This window comes from Solea senegalensis, linkage group LG12 (assembly GCF_019176455.1).
Source record: "Solea senegalensis isolate Sse05_10M linkage group LG12, IFAPA_SoseM_1, whole genome shotgun sequence".
NCBI lineage: Eukaryota > Metazoa > Chordata > Actinopteri > Pleuronectiformes > Soleidae > Solea > Solea senegalensis.
In genome coordinates this window covers 24,115,843-24,137,464 of record NC_058032.1, presented here as the reverse complement: position 1 = coordinate 24,137,464, position 21,622 = coordinate 24,115,843, and the positions used below count along the sequence as shown (strand labels likewise).

The 21,622-nt window shown below is 42.8% G+C and overlaps 1 protein-coding gene across 1 annotated transcript in view; it reads right to left on the bottom strand.

Moving 5' to 3' along the window:
* Window positions 1–2,439: 2,439 nt before the first annotated feature.
* Window positions 2,440–21,622, bottom strand: part of LOC122778515 (ankyrin repeat domain-containing protein 50-like) — a 44,979-nt gene continuing 25,796 nt past the window's right edge. The window contains exons 4-5 of the mRNA XM_044040486.1: window positions 4,151–7,686; window positions 2,440–3,871 (exon numbers count right to left, since the gene is read on the bottom strand). Of these exons, the coding sequence (XP_043896421.1) occupies window positions 4,154–7,686 (3,533 nt within the window). The 3' untranslated portion in view covers window positions 2,440–3,871; window positions 4,151–4,153. The remainder of the gene's footprint in view (window positions 3,872–4,150; window positions 7,687–21,622) is intronic.

Here is a 21,622-nt window from a genome sequence, read left to right as displayed (position 1 = left end):
CGACCCTCCTATGGAGGATAAAGCGGTAGAAAATGGATGGATGGATGGACACTCTATATAGCTCATTTTTATAGCCTCTGTTTATACGTTTTAATATAGTAATGGAAAAGCTCTGTGTTCTATGGGTTAACAGCAGAGCTTGCGGTTTCACAGCATCAATACAGGGTAAAAAAAACTATAATTCACTGCCTCGTGCTTGTCGTCGTCGTCTGCCGTCTGATCGAGTCGCAGTTTACATCGACGTCTGTCAACACTCACAGTTTGTCAATATGAGTGATTCTCGTCAATAACTCAGACTCTGAGTGTAATTTTATACGATAGTCAAAGTGATTTGTGGATTAAAACTGACGGAACACAAACGTCAACACTACACTTTTTTTTCAGGGTCTGTTTTTATGAGATTTTTTTCAGGGTGTGTTTTTACGACATTTTTTTTTCTAGGTCCATATTTTCTTTTTTTAGGAGATTTATTTTTTCTGGTCTGTTTTTGGGAGATTTCGTTTTTCAGGCCTATATTTACGCGATTTTTTCGGTCTGTTTTTACAAGATTTATTTTTTCAGGTAAAGTTTTACGAGATTTTTTCGGTCTGTTTTTACGCGATTTATTTTTTCAGGTATATTTTTACGAGATTTATCTTGGGGTCTGTTTTTATGAGATTTTTTTCAGGTCTGCTTTTACAAGATTTTTTTTCTGGGTCTGTTTTTACAAGATTTTTTCCCGGTCTTTATGCGTGAAGAGATTTTTTTCGGGTCTGTTTTACTTAAATTTCTTTTTTAGGTCTGTTTTTCATTGTTTTTGGGTCTGTTTTTTACAAGATAGTTTTTCGGGTCTGTTTTTACAAGATTTTTTTGGGGTCTGATTTTACAAGATTTTTTTCGGGTCTGTTTTAAGAGATTTTTTTTCCACTTACTATATTTATACTGACACACATTTTTAATCCAGCAGCATTGATGTACTTTGCAATTCACTAGTTTCAAGATCAGTGCAATTAAAGTCTATTCCATACATAAAATCTGCTCAAAGTTGTTGATTAAATTCTTGAAACTTGTTGATGAAATCACAGATGTTGAACTTTTGACTGCAAAGTACATTTTCGCCAATAAAAATTGTGTAAAAATCATGCAACTTGATGATAAATTTTTGACCACCTAATTCACTCCTGAGTCAAAGTGAAGAAATTCTCTCCTGTTTTTATCACATTCTGTTAAAACACGTTTTGTGGCCAAGTGTTAGCATCATAAACTGTACGAGTGTGGACAGATGTCAAATGAAATCTGAATGGTTGGCAGAGGCGAACAAGACCTTTATCATTTTATAGTTCATCTTAACGAATGCAGACATCAGAGTTAGGTATTTTTGACAAGGAGAAGACAAGCGTGGCTCACAGTGGACACGTGTGCAGCAGGTTAAGGCTGTGTGTTGTTCGCCTCACAGGAAAACATGGCTGCAGCTCCTGCTGGCTCTGACTTACGCTTTCATAACCTGAGCTCAACGGCACAAAGCCAAATATTACAATTTGTCACACATGCATGACAAATTCAACAGATGTAGACATTAAGACGGTGGTGAAAGATCATTCTCTTTGTCCATTTTGCTGTGAGTGTGGAGATAAATGTCTGAAAATGTATGCATGGAACTCACAGGTCAGGGGTCTCACACTCCCTGGTGGCCAATGAGCATCTAGTCTGGTCAGGAGGGGGCGGGTCTAGAGAAAAAGTGAAAACGGTTGTTTAGTTAAAACTATCACAGTATTCTATTACATTACACACTGATTTTACGGATTTTGTCGGGGGGGTCTGTTTTTACGAGATTTTTTTTTTTTTCGAGTCTGTTTTTGAAAGATCAATTTTTTTTCGGGGTGTGCTTTTAGGAAATTTTATGTGTTTCGGTTTCTGTTCGTTTTTTTCAGACCCTGAAGAATTTTTTTTTTTAGCTGGCTGCAGAAAGAACTCAATTTGAATGCAAGTTAGTGGTGAAATGAGTCTTTGCTTAATATGTGATTGACAGCTGGAATTGTCCAATAGGAGAATTCATTTATGTCCATTACTCACTAAATAAAGTAGGGAAAGAGTTTCTCAGCAGGAAAGCAAATATGTTTATTAAGCACTTTAATATACATCAGAAAATTCCACTTCATATAATACAGGAATTCTTTTTAACTGAAAGTCGAATGTACATGGTAAGCTATTTACAATCCAACCACTGACAGTCAAATCAAAGGTGACAGACAATACACAGTCAAGACAAACAAGAGAACTTCTCAATAAGACTATACACTTTTGTTTTTCCAACACTGTTTTCTCGACTCCATCCTGCCTTGAATCCTTCTATTTAACCCTTCATGGCATAACATTAGAGCTACCGTAGAAATGGAGAGCTGGGAGCTTTCACTAGGGCTTATAAGTGTTTGTGCATGCGATAGGTTTGCTGATCCCCATTCCGCCACCCCCTTGATCCCGGTTAGCGGTGAAAAATAGCTCACTGTTAACGGCGTGAAAAGCCTGCAAAAATATGACACAGCCTGTAAACGCTAACGCAGCTCCACAGAGTTCATGAGAAACAGATGTTTGGTTCCCTCAGTGCCACAGTCGAGCACCTCCTCCCCTCCTTCTCCCGCGGGGGTTAAGTCCTGTTGAGCTAATTTTCAGCTCCGCACGGGGAGGAGAGGGGGGGTCAGAGTGTGCCGTTTCAACTTTGGCATTACAATTTTTGCATTTCTAACACTTAACCACTCACGGCTACAAGCTGAACCCCCTGGTTTTTGTGACGAGCCCCTGAAATATCCACAAGTAAATCACTCAAAAGGAACCACGTGACAATAAGAAAACAAAAAGCTTGGGTTTTTGTTTCTCTTGCATTGCAGTAGGTTATACACGGAACTCAGGACAAACGCAGACAGATGCACTGCGGTCACTTGAAACTGCTGCGTTTATAGCACCAAACTTTTGTTACCGGTACACAATGAGTTATTTTAAATATTTGTTTTTTTTATGCATCACAAAAACATAAACACACATAAACAACTTAAAAAAAAAATCCCATAGGGACAAAATTAACTTTCAATGGATCTAGCTCTCTTAAGATATTTGTAATAATACAGAGATGCACAAAGCGGACACAAAAACCCAAGAGTCCAAACAAAAATAACTGCAGGCAACGTCTGAACACAGCACCATGATAGAGCTAATGCAACACAAAAAAAATGCAGCAAAAGTGGCTTTTTTTTCCAAAAATAAATATGCTTGTAACTGCCATTGCTATCAATATATTACACACAACATAGATTGAGCACACTGATCAAGGTTAACACAGATTAGATGTGGCGGGGGTCTCTAGAAAAGGCAGACTATAAATGCGCTTAAGTTCATACCATGACATCAGTTACTGCTATGTCCTCTGGTTTGTGACAATGTACTCAATGTTACATTGCTGTCAGTGTGACAAAATAAAATAAAATAAAAAAGACAGAACAAACATGATATAGAAGAATAAAAAAACAAAAAAAAAAAGCGTTGGATGTTTGTTTCAATTTGCTGGATGGTACGCGACGCAAATAGAACAAATGCATGTCTGTCGTTTTCATCTTTTTAAAAGTGCATACACTGTTTATTAAATAGCATTAACATTAAATTAAAAATGATAGGTTTGCATGAATAAATGAAGAAGGCTGTAACAGATGTAGGCACATCGAAGTATCAGTTCACATAAGCCTCAGGCAGAAAATCCACAATCTTCCCCAGGTATTATATTTAATCTGATAAACAACAACAACAACAACAACAACAACAACAGAACAGAAATGCAGGTGAAAACAGTTGCTTTGGCACAATCCCTCCGATGGTCTGCGTGACGAATGGCGTTTCAAGACATCTGCAACGGCACAGGAATGATTCAAAGTTAATGTTTGGTTTGGGAGGGAGGGGGAGAAAAAAAATCAGCTTCTCTAGATTGAGATTGATTCTCCGTGCGAGTCTGATGAAATCCAGCTAATGACGGCTCTGAGTACAATCCAGTAACAACTCAAGGTCTGTTATTAGTCTCTAAATTAGCCGCTGTAAAATGAAGTATTATCTACATTCTGTCACCCTGGCCTTAATTTCAACTTTACAATACTTGACGCACATACTGGAGGGTTTAAGTGTTTCTTACCAGCTATAACGGAGTCTCCTTTTTGTAGTTAAACCCAGGGTCTGATCCTTCAATCTGCAGTTTCAGGGCTTGTTTAAGGCTTAGCTCGGTTTCCCCTATGGGATAGTTCTCTAGAACATCCTCGTGGCCTCTGTTCTGTGCAGTCCGAGAAACTACCCTACCCAGGAAAACCTGATTACCCTGTAGATGATAGTTGGGGTTGGTCATGATGCCGTTTCTCTTCTTCTCTGCGCAGCTCTGCTGCTGGATAAAGAACTGATCCTGGACTTGTCCCCTCTCCTGCTGAAGTGAGCCGCCAATCATGATCTTACAGTGGGGATCCTTCACCGAAATGTTGGCTACTGATTTGTTGAAGGCGATCCGCTTGTCAAACTGTGTCATCTCATACTCCAAAACTTGCCCTTGCGTCGATCCGCTGTTCTTGTTCTTCTTCTTGTCCGAGCTCTTATTGTTTGATGTCCCGTTTCCGCTCTTGCTTCCCTTTGTTGATTTGAGACCAGGTTTTAACTGAGACCAGTCAAAGTCATTGGACGGAGACGATGGCTGCTGACCAATGGACTTGGTTGTTGAGGAAGGGGACACGATGGACTGCCTGCTGCGGCTACGGGGCAGTGAGTGCTGCTGGATTTGTTCTGTGAACGTAAGTCCGTGAAAACTGTCGATCGGCACGGTCTGCGCCGTGGCCGTCGATGATGTCGTTCTCAGGGACGAGTTCTTTGAACTCTTGAGGGAGTTGTTTGACAAGGAGGACTTTTGCCTATCTACAGTGGAATCGGGAGATTCTGAGGGCGAACTGAAAGCATGGACGGGTCCGTTGTTCAGACCACGTCCAGATGATTGCAGATCTCCTGCACCGGTGCTGCCAGAACTACTTGATTTAATGGTGAGGGACTGCATTTTCCCAGTCACTCCTAATGGTGTTTTTTCTTCTAAAGTGTGTACAGGAGAGGGACTGCAGCCGTTTAGCGTTGTGGCCCCATACTTTTCCAGGAGTTTTATGATCATTGAATGGCCACCTTTTGCTGCCACTCTCATTGCGGTGCGTCCAAACTGGTCAGCGTGGTTGGGGTCAGCGCCATTTTCAAGAAGTATTTGCACAACGTCAATGTGACCCTCCTGTGCGGCTATGCCTAGTGCTGTTGCTCCCTGGTTGCATGTGTGGTCAACATGTGTGCCACTCTCTATCAGAAACTGTACGGCTTTCGTGTGGCCTTGCCACGCGGCAGACTGGAGGGCAGATCGCTTCTCATTGTCGCAGGCATTCACATCAGCATGATAGTTTATCAGCAGCCTCACCATTTCAACATGTCCTAGCCAACAGGAGACGTGTAGGCCCGTTCTGCCTTCAGTGTCAGAAGCTTCCACATTTGCCCCGTTTTCAAGGAAATACTCCGTCATGGCCAGCTGATTTTCAAGTGCCAATATGTAGAGTGTTGGACGCCCATCTGCGTCTTTGTAATCGATATCCCCTCCGTGGCTCAGCAGCAGTTCAACAATGTCCCTGTGGCCTTCCAGTGCAGCCACCCTGAGAGCATTCCTCCCATCATATCCCCTCTGGTCAATGCATGACTTGTTTTCCAGAAGAATTTGCACACAGTCATAATGTCCCTCTTGTGCAGCTAATATCAGCGGTATTCTACCATCGTTATCTACCTCTGTACAACGAGCGCCTTGCTCGATGAGGGCATCGCACACTTGGCGATGGCCCTCGAATGAAGCCATGTGAAGCGGGGTCCAGCCTGCGTCATCCCTGTGATTCTCGTCCAGACCTCTGTCCAGCAGAGTTCTGACCACCTCCACGTTACCCTGAGCAGATGCGATGCTCAGCACAGTCCTTCCCTCGCTGTCGATGCTGTCAACAGCAGCACCCCAGAAGAGTAAGGTGTTGACAACTGAGGCGTGGCCCATTGATGCAGCAGCAAGAAGAGGGGTGCGGCCATTGTTGTCCGTGTGATCCACATCGGCTCCGCCTTCCAAAAGCAGATCAACTACATCGACGTGTCCTTCATAGCCAGCCACGAGGAGGGGAGTCATGCAGTCTTTGTCACAGTGGTCAACCTCTGCTCCCCTGTCGATGAGAAGGCTCACCACAGACGCGTGACCTTTACTTGCAGGCACACAGAGAGCAGCGACTGAGAGGGCAGTCCTTCCGTCCACATCTTCATGATTAACTTCAGCCCCATGGTCTAAGAGGTGCTCGACAATCTCTCTGTGCCCCATGTAAGCTGCAGCAATGAGAGCTGTCCGTCCTTCATTGTCTGCTTTGTTGACCTCAGCCCCGTGCTGCAGCAGGTTCAACACGATATCTTCATGACCTCCCCAAGCTGCAGCTCTCAGAGCGGTTCTGCCATCAGCATCGGTACAGTCCACTTTGGCACCGGCGTAGAGCAGAGCAGATACAACCTCTGAATGTCCACCCCAGGCTGCTGAGCGGAGGGCCGTCCATCCATCATGATCCGTGTGGTTGATGTTGGCCTCACAACCAATTAGGCAGTTGACCACTTTGGTATGGCCCTGCCTCGCAGCAAGAGTAAGTGCTGTTTGTCCGTGGTTGTCCTCCAGCTCCATGTTTGCACCTCTGGAAATGAGCAAGTTGACCACATCGAGGTTTCCGCTGTACGCAGCGTTGGCCAGCAGAGTTCTTCCACTCGAGTCGCACTGGTTCACTGATGCCCCATTGTCAAGCAATGTCCTTATCGAGTCCTCCCTTTCCAGGGCCTGCTGGACAATACATGAGGCGTGATCGTCCTCATTGTTAACATGCGCTCCAGCTTTGACCAGAAGCTGAAGGACTTCCTGCTCTCTTGGTATAGATGTGGTGAGAGAGTCTTTAGCAGGAGTTCCATTCCAAACCATCCAAAGAGCCAGGTTGAACGGCTCTATCTGCAGATTGGAATTGACCAGGTGTAGTGCAAACTCTTGCACCTCGAGTGGTTTTAGCTGCTTTGCTCTGCAGGTGTAACTCATCGCCAACATCCTGTGTCCTTCTGCCGCATTGCACAAGTACTTCTGGGTGCAATGCTTCACATCCAGTAGCCACTCTGCAAAACTGTAGTGAAACAGGATTTTAGTGCCCCCAAGACCATCGACTAACAACTTGGAGAGAATGTCCATCTTTTTCTGAAAGTCCTCCATAGTCGTGGTCATATTTTTGGTCCAGACTGCATGGTACAGTTCTTTGACTGTGAGTGGTCTGCAAGTTGCCAGGATTACGTTTAGGATGGGTTGAACTTTGGCAAACTGTTTTCTGACAAATAGTCTCTGGCAGAGCCACAGGTAGAGGCCATTGAGCGTGCCGGGGATGTCGCGTATCTCGCGGAGCATGATGAAGTTTTCCACCACTCCGTCCAACACGCGCTCCAGGTAGAGGAAGCAGCCGCTGCTTTTGATGTGAAGTTGGTTGAGCATCTCCGCGGTCTCTTTGGTGAGATGCTGCCTCAGGGCCTCCTCCTGATCCAGCCTGTGGAGGATGTACTGCTGCACATCCTTGACAATGTAGGCCTTTCGTAGATCGTCGAGGCTGATTTTGCGGAAACCTGAAAGAAAGAAAAAGGGATATTAGACAAGTCTGAAAACAGACACACAACGGGGCAGACATCTAGAAGATACATATGGTGGGGGCAGTAGAAGCAGTCTTAGTTAACGATGATTAGCATTAATTTCCCACAGTGGCCCTTGAGTAATTATCCTACATCTGACCTTAAGATTATAACCAGTGTTTATCCACTGCTCTTGTATCTTTGGATAATTAGATTAGGCCGACCTTTAATTTCCAAACGCATAGGATAATTAACAGTAAAGCCATGGTATTAAAGAAGAGACTTTCAGGGGAAATGAGGGCAAGACCCCCTCTGGCTGCTGGAAGCAGACACGATCAGCAGGAGTTTGCTATCCTTTCAGCTCGTAAAGCACCGCTGACAACAAAGTCACGAGCACACCAAACAAAACACGGTGTTAAGCAGTGAAGACAAACAAAAGTTGTAAAGTCTTCAGACGCTTGTACTTTATAAACATGAATGAAATATAATTCAAAAATATCTCTGTGCTCTTGCTTAACCGTGTACCACTCCACCACAAGCATCACCCTTTTCAAAAACTATTTGACCCAGAAAAAAACAACTTGAATGCCTTTCAACACTGAAGCCTGCTTGACTGGTCACTCAACCCATCGACTGAGTGCAGAGGTTATTAGCGCTCTGTCAGCAGGAGCAAATCTGCAAAAAAGAGCTTGAGATGTATGGGGGAGAGCAGAGGGGACATTATTTCTACGCCTGTAGCACATCAATTGCCTGTAAAACATCTCTCCAATGGCTAACTTATTATTGTACTAAAGGCTCCCAGCTCAAATCTTTAGAAATCCTGCTGGAAAAAAAAGAAATTATCACAGTGGGTCTTAATGAATAATCTCTAATAGGAATTCCTCCGCTAATGTGCAAGAAGTGAACTTTATGCACATTAGCCGAGGCACTTTAACTTTTAACTTCCCTGCATGTTAACACAATCTGTTTGTGGTGTGCATGTGCAGCCTGCAGCCAGAGGGCGAGGAGAGCATTTCTGCATACTTTTATTTACAGTTCCCATGGTCCTCGAGGGTTCACTGGGACAGGAAGAAAAGAAAAAAACAGTCACACACTCTCTGTGTTATTGACATGCAGTCCCGCACCATTAACAGTGACTTACAGTCCTTGTACAGCTAATGCGTCTGCAGCATTTGCATTTGACTCGGTGAATCAGTGCACACTTACTGTGTATGCCCGGCTGAACACCACCTCATTAAGATTGACTTAAAAATTTTGGTAATTAAGGTTTCGATTTTAGGCTTTTTTCTTATTGACTGAACATTTTATGTACTCGGAGGTCGTGGAAAAAAAATCAATTCAGCAAAAAAAAAAAAAGCAGCAACACTTTCGTCCTAAACAGAGAAATGTGATTGCTTTGATTATATAACACTTTCCCCTGTATATAGTATTAATGGGACTCGACTGTTACCGAGTCTGGGTCAGAGTTTTGTTACAGGCAGAAAAGGGAAATCTTATTCCACACAGGCCTGGTGGTAACTGCAACTGGAAGCCAGATAACCTGATGAGTTTAACAACAGCAACAACAGCACTGACAGTTTGGACTGCAGATCCCGGTAAACAGAGGAGCAATTGGTTTGTCTTTATCATCTGCTCCTGGGTTTGTTCAAGATAAGCTTGCGCCCACTAACAACAACTCACAGTGATCCCTCTCTGTCTTTTAAGACCTTCATTGTATTTCAAACTGCGATAAAACAGGACTAACACTAGCAATCACGCCAGCGATAACGACTACACATAACTTATTCTTTTACATTCCACCATTTTATTATTGCCTGTGCCTGTTTTCACTGGTTGTTTTCCAATTGCACATCTTTTAATAGATGCCCCGGGTTAATTAGTAGAAACATGCCTTTTCTTAACAGTATATTCACTTAAGAAAGTAGTTTGGTTTTCGTATTGTTTAAAAAATTTGCCTTTTATGTGTATTATAGGCAAGGACCTTGCTTTATGGAGACGGGCACCTTGCACCGTTATGACTCTTAAGCAGCATGAAAAGATAACAGCCAAAGCACAATGTTTGCATTTTAAAGTGGAAGGTTAATGTGCAAACAAAGAAGAACAGCATCCTATTATGTATGCGAAGGCCATCGTAGCTTCGTTGACGCACTAGAGAAAAGAAGGAGTGAGTGGAGGGGTCCCCTCTTTAATATAAGATTGTGTTTCTCTTTTACTTTACTATTTATGTATTAATCTGTGCACTCACTGGAGTCATTTTGCTGTACTTGTCTATCTAAACTATATCTTTATACTTGACAGCTTTTTTTTCTGATTCTTTTCTTCTGTTTATGTGGATTAAGTTAATATAATGCACATAAAAATTGGGCTAAATGATAAGTACCAATTACCTCATCGTAAAACATTTTATGGCATACTTTTTTTTTGGATTAATCACTTCATAATAACAGGGTTCATATGGACAGAGACGTGTCGTTTTACAATGCAATATACACCAGAGCGAACCCCAGATTATCACTTATTCGTTCTAAATGTCCAGGTCTACGATTTAACTAAAGGGCAGCTGTGCAAACAGTTTCAATTGATAAAGCTATAAAGTATTGCTCCCTCGCAATTGTACAACATAACTGCCTGATAATTACGACAACTCAATGACCCTAACCCACTTTTATTCTCTGTTGCCGGTGGCTGTGCTGCATTTTTCCCACCCTCCATAGTCCCTTCTCTCACTCCACAACCCCTGCAGCAGTTCACACGCTTGAGTCACTGCCATTACCAGGCATATGGTGAAGTAGCTATAGGTAAATGTCTAAAGTAATTCTATCTTTAAAGACTAGGAAAAAAAAACATTAAAAGATGGCATATATTTTTCAAAAAAAATCCCTGACTGATAAATCATTGATGACACAAGCCTGGGAATCTGGGGACGTTAACTTTCAGGTTTGTATCAAAAGATAGTGAAAGACTTGAAGGTACCACATGACCCTAATGTGCATTCCTGTTCCGTGTTCTCACCACTTTGCTGGCTCAAACTTCAAGCAATAAAGATCATATTTCGTGCTGTCATCAAAGGACTTTTCACTCTTCCTCCCCTTTATTTCCTCCAGCCTTTTGTTTCACCAACTCAAAATCTAGTCCAGAACCACACCGGGTTCCTTTTGCTTTTATTTGTAATTTGTGCCTCAGTCAACAAGGGCACACGGAATGATTAATACGGCGTTTCTGTTTAAAGACCAGACCTCTGAGATCTACAATCCCTCTCTCCATGTGTGAGACTTTCTGATTCCCTGACATCACTGCCTGGTTCTTCTCCTTCTGGACCCTGTCCTTCTTTGGACATTCTGGGTTTGTTCCAGCTGGGACAGGAAACACACCACTCTGAGAAGGGGGAGGAGGCCATTAAAGGGGAAAAACACAAACCTATGGTGGATTTTTACCCACGCACATTTTACATTAAGTCCCAGTGTTGATGTTCAGATTTGCTCCATTTATCGAGGGACTGCGCAACATCATTGAGTGTGCATTAGAGCCCACTTGTGGAGATGCTGCTCTATCGAGAATATTTTCTCTGGGGAACAAAGGGAAGGAAAAAAAATAAAATGCTTCTATGCTGCAGTTTATGATGAGCAGTTTCTCCTACGTTCCAGGGTTGCTGACACACCAATTATGAAGATACAGTGACTGGGGAAAGCTGGAGAAGGAGGTAGAAATTTAACTGCAGCCACCGTGAAATAAAGCACTTGCCTGGATAAAAACAACCCTCTAAAATCAGTCTCTCTGAGGAAGAAAGCAAAAGAAAAAGGATCAAGGAAGAGGCTCCAGACAGAAAGAAGAAACCCAACATACTGCACGTCGCAGAAGATGACCTACAGTTTCCATTAGATCAGCAGACATCACTTTAAAAGGCCTGCATGTCAACCGTAAAGTCATGGCATTATTATGGTCTTGCACGTGCAGATTAAACACCAAAACAACCACACGGCTGAAGTCACCCGACCTGTATTTGATGACTGCGGTGTAATAGGAACTACAGTTAACAACTACACAAGAATGCGAGAACTCTCACTGGCTATAAATGTTCAGTTGCTGCCCAAGAACAATTTTCCTTCTTTCCAAACCCCCGATAGTCACGAAGGCCTTGATTTGGGCGCTTTTAGAAGTGGGTTACACAAACTGTAGCTAGTTGTGTTCCTGTGAGGGAGTGAGAGAAAGGATGGTTCAGGCCTTGAACAAAAGGGACGGCTAAACAAGCAACAAATGACACATTCATCGGGGTGAGGGATGCAGCTCCCGAGTACAGGCCTCAGAGACAGCTGCTGCTCGTTACTGAACTGGATACCGTCCACGAGAGACAGGGCCTTGCCCACAAAGAGAGGGCCTGTTTGCCTTCGAGATACATTTTTGGATGACAAATGAGGCTGCGTGCCCCTGTGTCGACAAACTGAGTTCCGAGCTCATCGACCCAAATTTTCAAAACGCCAGCTTCTGAGATTTTGGCATGTTATTTGTGAGAGACACCATCTTAAGTCATCGGATCCATAAAGAAAACAGAAACCCAAGCCCCGCTTGCCCTCTCCTTGGGCTCTCCAGTAAACCCTCGCTCGACAAACGTCTGCTCGACAGCTGCAGCGTTCCCTGCTCCAGAGAACACGAGAGCGCCAACCTCCTAAACACAAGTATGCGGACAAGAGCCTGCTCCAATGGTCTGCAAACAACAGGCCTTTGAAAACTCTCCTGCCATTTATGCTTTAAAAAAACAAAACAATGCCGAGTTCCTCCTTTGATTGCACACACACTCTCACTTCTACTCAAGAGAAGATAACACTTTCTGTTTTATCTCGGATAAAAGTGGCTCATTCACCAGTGAGAAAAGAAAGCAAAGTACTGAGAGGCTTTGACTTCAATAATCCCCTAATTCAACAGTGCCGTCGAGGGAGAAAAATCACTTCAAATCATTGTCTACAAGTAATCCTCACTGTACATTTCCTGCCGTACTTCATGGCCGTCAATAGAAACACAGAAACTATTACACTTTTAACAATTAACGTACGTCACACTGCCGAGGCAACACACGCGAGAAACAGTCCTGCTCAAACACGCCTCTCACTGCATTTCAAACAGGATATAAAAGGCTTTTCCAGTCAAACCTGTCACGGTGCAGCTGAAAAGGCCTGATGAGGTGGAGGAGGGGTGGGGTAAACAGTACTACGTGTAAAAGCGCTGAGTGGGAGCGGCATGTTCTGATAAAGCCATCAAACCACCTGCATGAAGAACAAGCCCATTCATCTTAGAAAACAGCTGCGCGCACCGAAAAAAGCTGATGTTTCCGTTCCAGCAACCAAAAGTCAAACTTGCGCGCCTGAGTGACAGAAGCTCATTAAAATGGCGACAAGGAGCTGAGTCATGAGTGCAGCGCACCTCGTCACTTACATGTGCCGTCTCTCGCCGGATTCCGCACGAGGTATCTCGAGTGGAATTCAGTTGTTGCTATATATCACGGGGCTTCTTTTTACAGCTGCGCAGACGACTGGAAAACTAATCCCAGTAAAAACAAATTCCAATCGAGAACTGAAATAACACAACGCCGAGCCAGAAATACACCAATCGAACCAGACATAAATAGCATTCACTTAATTCAAACGGTGTTTTAGCAATTTTGGGGGAAATTGGGACTTAAACAGCCACTCATCTCTACTTTCTCAGTGACCTAATTTAATAAAAAGTCACACAACTTTTATGTGCTTCTGTGAAAAACTATAAAACAGTTTCTAAACCAACCATGTCACTTGACAAAAACGGTCCACTTTGTCAACCTGAAATAAGCAGTGGTGACACTGAGCTCTTGTAGCGCTGGGAGTTTCCCCTGCCCCACTCGGGATCAAATTTCCTCAATATCTGCTCATGTTTTTGTTCATCATTACACCGGCTGACCCCCGCGTGACCTCATTTAGCGCTACCGCCACATGTTTCCTTTCACCTGCACCAGGGACTACTCACTCCAGCATGTCAGTCGTGTTTTATTAGCCGTCGGGTCACAGAACAAGCCATTATCTACTATCGCAGAGAAGCAGTGCCAGGAAAAGTCTGGAACCGTTTTGGAAAGGTTTCACAGAGAAGTGCCCGGACATCAGATTCAACACAAGGAAAGCTGCTGTTGCTAGTAAGCAGCTGAAACCAGGTACTTGTACAAGTCATCTTTGGCATGCAGGCCAAGGCAGGAGAGGCAGTGTGTTATAAAAGAACCAGGAATGCACTTCTTTAGTATTCATTTTAACCAAAGTTAACAAAAATAACGAACCCTTCTGTTACAGTAACATAACTCCTTTTGAGAGTTTGTGATAACTAGAAAATTCAAAAACTACTACAGAGAATGAGAGCTTTTACGGTAGCCCCTCAGGAATAACTGTCAGATATCGAAAGTGAAAGTTTTAATAATATCTAAATAAATCCAGACAGCCTGAATATTAGAGGGTAAAAACCCCCGGCAACCTTCAATTGGGCAAACTTGACAAGCTACGGCTTTAAAATAAAGTCTAAAAGACGAGAGGGGCATCACCTCAAGAGGTGAGAGGCCGGGCCATGTTCAGAGTCATGTTACTGCAGTGCAGCACCCAAGGTGTTGGAGATTCAGACACGGTAGACCTGTAATTTGCCCGACTGTCAGACTGCATGGTAGTAAATTACAGTATTCAGCGAGGATTATGGTCTTCGGCTCATCCAAAGTGAAGCTCAACATGCAGCCTCACAGACGACAAACTCATAAATGAGCACGGACATAAATCAGCTTGTCTGTGTAAGCCAATTTCAAGAAAGTGGGGGGGGGGTAAGCTAATTAAATATGTCGTCCTTGCTCTTGTTACCCAGGAAGTGAGGCAGAGCAGCAACCCGTGCCGAAAAAGCTGTGAGAGAACAGACATGGCTTTTTATTACACTTTTGGTTACAGGAAGCATCTGTCAAATGTTCTTTTTCGGTTTAGTGTGGTGCAATTTGGCCTCCACAGGGAAGGCTGCAGCATGGCAGAATGTGCTGGGATTGGATTTTAAGGTGTTTTTTTTTTAGCTACCGAACAAACAAACAAAAGCTTTTACATTTTCTGCTTAAAAAGTGCCTCAGAGCGCTTTGCCTGAAAATTGTTCTTGGCATATAACCCCTCATAAAACACACATTTTTTTATTTTATAGTTAAGCCTCAGATTCATCTGTTGGCGCTCGCGTGAATGCATGCGTCCAATTGTCACGTAAACTACGCCGTTGTCCGTCCGTATGCAGGCCCATCTTTGTCTCTCTTCAGGGAGCATTCCACTGCAGAAGAAATAAACTGTCCTCGCTGCTTTACGACCGTGTTTGTGTTGTCCGTCGGCCAGAACATCCCGCGGTCTCTCCAGTGAGGTCTCACATTCGACCAAAATGAAAGTATACACAGCAAAAAAAAAATCCAGGGAGACGTTAAGCGTTTGGTTGACCTTTTTGTGAAGGCACGACCTCGCTCTGTGTCAGATTCATCCACATGCCTCGGGACAAAGAGCTGCTCAGAGGAGTGGAGGAGGAGGAGGAGTGCACTGGCTTTAAACAGGGCTGCTCTTTTTTATTTGTGATCATTGGTGTTAAATCAGTTCTGTCTCTGGACAGAGCGGGCAAAGAAAGCTCCATTCATGGTGGGCAGCACCGAGGTTGGAGATGTGGTTCAGGTCCTTTGCCCGGCTGTACTCCCTCCTTTCCTTGACACACAAACACACGGAACAAAAACACAGACCCACCCCGGACTCGCATAGTTTCCTCGACGTGTACATTTCATTAAAAACACTGCAGCAGAAGTTGGAATGACCTATGATCTATTTATAGATATATATATACTGTACTCAAGTGGTAACCCACTGCATTGGCATACAATGACGTTTCTCTAGCAGTATCTTGATTTAAATTTGTCAACTGCTAACTTAGCCTAACCTAGCATTTACCTGCTAGGCTGAGCTGGGCAACAACACCCCACCATCAGGCTGTTAAAACCACTTTAGCATTTCACTGCTAAGCTAGGATAACGCTGTGTTCCATTTACATTGCAAGTCGGAACTGGGAGTGACGTCACCCCCGAGTTGTTAGCCAGTCAATAACAATGCTCTACGTGGTAGTGTGCGCAAACTAGCAGTGTAGCAACATGTCGTGGTTTGGTGAGTTGTAAATCCGAGTTTAGTACAAACAGCACCGTATGTGAGGTTATATGGATACGGTGAGTCAGCAACAGTGAGTAAGACTGCTCGATTATGGAAAAATGATAATAATCACGATTATTATAAAACTGAAATCAAGTGATTATTTCAAACAATTACTCGTCGACTTTAACTTGGGAAAAAAGCAGTTTTTAATTTACCTTAAAATAAATAAAATGACTACAAATTATTGTATACATCATTACTCACACTGCGTGTTTAACCCAGGGATTCCACTGAATGCAAAGGTTGAAAGGTTATAAAATTAAAGCATTATTTTCAGAATAAAAGCCCCCGTTTTGTAGTAATCATTTTGTTTCAATGACTTATAATCGTAATTGAAACACACATTTTGATTAATTGCACAGCCCTAACAGAGAGTGAGCCCTGGGATTGATTCAACATAATGTGAATAGTGAATTGCTAGCCACATATCCTGTTAAACCACAAGTGCAGACACCTTTGCTTCATTCTGAGCCAATCTGAACACGAGGTTTAGATGACGTGAGTTTTTAAAACGGTACCTTTATGGTTTTGTTTCTTACGTTTACTAAGTTTCAGCCAAAACAAGAGCCTACTGTTGGCTTCACTTCCCAGACCCAGAAATTAAATTACATCCATTATCTTTATAATGTCTATGACTGTACTCTCCAGAGTAAAGTAAGTAGACCTACATTTTACATTTGGGTATAAAAAAAAGCAACCCCATAGACCATGTGTGGATGTGTCACCTGAGGAAGGAAATGAGTAAACCCTCCATCAAAATGGCTCACAATATGAATGTGCTGTTGAAGTGGCCACACATTCCTACAACATTCCTCAGACTGTGCGAGGAATATAACTGTCTTAATTACAGCTGTGATTCATAACTAACGGGGGATTTTATGTGTGTGTGTGTGGGGGGGGTTTCTCACTCTCCGTGTGTATATGTGTGGTTTTTGGCTGGTGGAAGCGTTCGACTCCTGCCAAGTGCCCCTTCATGACCAAGTAGAAGGACTCTTAGCAAAAAATTAGGGAGGGAAAAATGAAAATAATCATGTATTTTACGACTGTGGAAATCAATCTATTTGAAGTTGCTGTAACACTGCAGAGCAGGAATGTGGTTGTTTAAGGGGGGCTATTATCTTTCACGGCTCCAGTAGTACACCGATACTATATTATTATAACTACTGGCACTGCAGCTCACAAATCCAGGCCTTCTCCATCCTCCCTCATCCCTCGCTCATGTTGGCTTTTCCCTGAAATCCTAAGTACAGCTTACTCATGGGTTTTTTCCTTTGTGTTTCCTTTAAAACTGGGCTGTATCATTGTCATCTACCTCCTGCTGTCCTCGCAGATTAGTAACAAGATGCTTCCATGCGGGAGGAGAGATTTGAAAGGCAATAACGCTTACTCTATTATCTCACATCTTAACATGTTTTTCTCTTTGTTGAATCTACTGTACATGGACGTGTTCTGAAAGCTGGTTTTATACAGAGAAATGGCCAGTTTTTAGAAACAGATAAATAATCTCATCATCTTTCTTTGGACTTACTTACTCGGCCTTCCTCGAGTGCCTAATCTGGAGTCAGTCCTTTAATTGTTTTTTACCGCCAAAGAACGTTGACAATAAGAACCACTGGGTTCTTGTGGCCGAGCAAGACCAGTAAGACTAAATCACAACAGTGTGAGGAGGAATTTCATGGTGTGGAAAATCTCCCTAAACCCTTGACAATGTCAGTGTCACCAATTATAACAGACATTACAAAAGGAAAAATGTGCGTGCGCTCACTATCTGCAGAGTTTCTTTAATGACCATGTGGCAGCCTTGTGTCGCTTAATGTGTTCCACTCAGCAAATATGTATATGTATATGTATGTGTATATATATATATATATATATATATATTAGGAAATGAGAATATACAGAATAAGTACTAGGGGGTGACTTAGCTGAAAGTCTATATATGAATTTGAGCCTACTTTTCACTCGATTTCTATGTCAATTAACATTTTCCTGATGAGTCAATGTTCTCCATCACTAGTTTCAGCTCCTCTCCAATAGAACATGATGGCAATTTGGACAACAGATGAGAAAGTATGATGGCACATGTGAATCGTCCAATGGGAGCCTGGTATACGGTTGACGCCTCTGAACTTTCATTTTGCAAAATGTCAATATGGCACCGGTCAAATCGCGATTCTTCCAATTGAGTTCAAATGATGATGGGTGGTGTCACGACTGATTGCCACTTCTGTTTCATAACTGCACAACAACGTGCCGCAACAGCCGCTTTGCACAGGGGAAGCTACCTCTCTTGTGGATTTATACATCTCGTTGAGCAGAAGCTCAGTGCTCAGACACATTTTTACTTTCAATCTTTGACCGTTAGCGCCACGTGAAATGTTGGACAAATTTCAGCTTCTTAACTACGGATACGATCAGATTTCTTGGCCTTTCTGTGGAGTAAACTGAATCTCAGGTTCGTGGACCAAACAAAGCATTTGAGGACATGGTCATTTTGTGGTTTAAGAAACACCAACTGACAAACGGGTTCTTAACGAACCTGATCTCAAGTGGCACTTCACGTTTCTGGAAAATGGATAAACATGCTCTAGCCTGGCGTTATTTGAGCTTTAATTAAAAACCTGTGGATGTATTTATTCAAAAGTGAAGGAAAAATGATTATTTGAGATGAATGAGAAGATTAGCGTCACTCTTACTGTCCAAAGGTAACAAAAACCCCTCGACCACCATCTCAAAACATCACTGATTATTTTCTGTTCTGTGTTTTTGACTGGAGGTCTCCAATCAAATCCAACTACTACTTTCCACTGGCTTGTAATGCTTGTTCTTATTTTCTGTCACATGTGTTCTACAGCTGTGACGTAAAACGCCGCTCCAAATGCCAGGTTTCCAAAACTCGGCGAGCAGACTTCCTTCTCCCGAATCACTCCGCACTTGAGTAGTATTACAGACGTTTAATGTAGTCCAGCATTCGAGTACCAGGCCACGCAACGGTTGCTATACGTGTCGTTTGTTGGCAAATTATCAGGCAACACTGGCTTCTGTATTTCCTGACAGCGTACTATGGTTATGTCGCACAATAAGCAGGTAATGGTGGCAACGTGTACGGATAAAAGACATCCTGCTGTACGTGCAAGGTTTTAGTGCTGTCCACTCTCATAGTCTGGATCAGATTTGGGCTCAAACACGAACAGATGGTTCGAGGAAGTTTCCGTTTTAGTCAATTATGTTCCGTAACTTGGTTATCTCATGCGAGGGAGGTTATATTTTCACCTGCGACCGTCTGTTGGTTTGGTTGCTAGGGGTACGGAAAAACTAATTAATGGGTTTTGATTTGATCGTGAAACATTGTGGACAGAGTGCGTTTGGACCAAGGAGAGATGATCATCTCGCTGTATAATATTGCCTGTTTCGGTCGGAGGCTCTTTTGGACTGTGAATGATGCAGAGCTACTCGAGTGGAGTATGTGGCTGTGACCTTACACGACTCACTGAATGTCAAAACCAGGAAAGCTGGATCTTTTTACCCCCTGTATTTATTTTAAGCTGCAGGCCTTGCGTTAAAAATAAGCTCTAAAATCTTCAAGACGATAGGTGAAAGTAAGTGCAAACGTTCACCAGGAGGAGTAGACAGGTATGCTTTTTTTTCTGACAGTAAACATCAATATCAAATAAATACCTGAGTTGAGGTCAGTTAGAGAGTTGGATTAATGTGCAGCTTCAAGGTTCAACCTTACGACTGAAAAAATGATTTACGAGTGACGTCAAGGCCTGTTCTTATGCTGTACCTATTTCCTCCCCTGGGGACAGCACTGAGTCCTACTTACTGCTACAGTTACTACACTTTAGTGATGCTTACACAAGATATATATAAAAAAAAAGATCACTCACACTGCTGGGTCACAATCTACAATGGGATTATTGTTTCAAATTAGCCTGGAATTTATTTAATGTGACTATGAGCAGAGTGAAATCTTGGGAAACTGTAGCACATACATCACCAATATCTGTCACACTGAAGAATACAACATGTGCGATTTGAAGGAGGTTACATTCTTTCCACTGCTGTTCACCATTAACCTCCTGTCAACTTCACATCACCCACATTCCTGTGATAAGTGCCACCCAACTGAGTCGTTTTGTAGTGACACTGGTGAGTAACATCCGTGATATGACCTGTTTGGTCCACCTAGGGCTATATACGATATTATCGGCAAGATATCCCAATGCACTATTGACTAAACAGTTGATTTTTTACTCATATTTATTTTACAAAATGAAGTATACTTATCCATTGTATTTATACTTTGTGTGTCTTATATCTATCTGCTGTAAAATATCATTGATTTCAATACAAAAGGGACTAAATTACCCTTTCAGTTGGGCACAGGAAAAATATATAAATGTCCATAAAATGTCAGAAAATGTAGAAAAATATCAATCAGTTTTTATCAATCATGTTCTCAAATGTCTTGTTTTGTCCACAAACAAAATGATTCTGTTTTAATAAATTCTTTTGTTGTATGGAGCAAAGAAACCAGACAATAATTACATTTAATAAGCTAAAACGATCAGAACTCTTGCTTTAATAATGGAAAAAAAAAACTCAAACCGATTATCAAAATAACTGGCGATTAATTTAGTAATTGATTTATAATCAATTATTCAAGTAATTGTTTCAGCCCTGGCCTGAACACTCCCGATACATCGGCATATCAGATACCGGCATGCACAACGGAATTCACATCATTTTGCTCTCTTGTGACACAATGTCAGAGTTGCCACTGGGACAGAACTGGTAGAGACACGTAGCCCCATCTATACGAACAAGTTGACGCATGTTTTGACACATGATAACTGCACATATGAGATTGAGGACAGAGCTGTTTAAAAAATACATGTGTGAGTCACTTTTTCTATGTAAATCTCCTGTAAAACCTCCCCTCCCCCACCCCCTTCCACTGCTCTCTCTGCTGCTGCTGCTGCTCCTGCTTGAGGCCTTGTTAAATTGGCAGAGATTCTATCCTGCTCCAAAACCAAAATCGCTGCCTAAGTGTTTCCACTCCGCTAACTCATCGTGGTCGTACAGTAGCAGAGCGCACAGAGGGGGTAACGGCACAGAAACAGCGAGCTTCTCTCCACAGATCTGCTGTCACTTTGGACGCAAAGAAGCGGCGCTCGTGTGGACTGGATGCGTTTCAATCTTCACCAGGAGTCGGATCGGGACTGCCCGAAACCATATTTTGCGATACCGATAACTCTCTGTTTTGATTTTCGTTCTGGTGATTTTTGACCAGTGTCTGACCAAGACCAGTACACAGCAGCTCATCCTCAGTCTGTGCTTATTTATTCAATAAAACCTGAGTTATCGTACAGCTCGAGGCAGCCAGAGGGACACAACATTTCTGCACAAAATTCCTGTACTCCTCCTCATCAACAGAACACTCTTTGTTTGTCAGGCATAAGCCGAGCGGATGTGAGTGAAGCATTCTGCTGCTCAAGTCGGAATGGCCGCTTCTTCCTGCGCGGTCTCAGAGGTGTTGAAAAACTTCCCAAAGCACATTCCACTCTGAGACAGACACACACGGAAAAACAGTCGAGCAAGGACGGAGGCATTCAAAGAGACAATCTTGAATTCTTTCGGAGACAATCGCGGCGGACTTCTCTGTCGAGCTGCTTTTCCTGCAGCGTGACCTCGTGGTTAAAGGTCACCACTCAAACTTT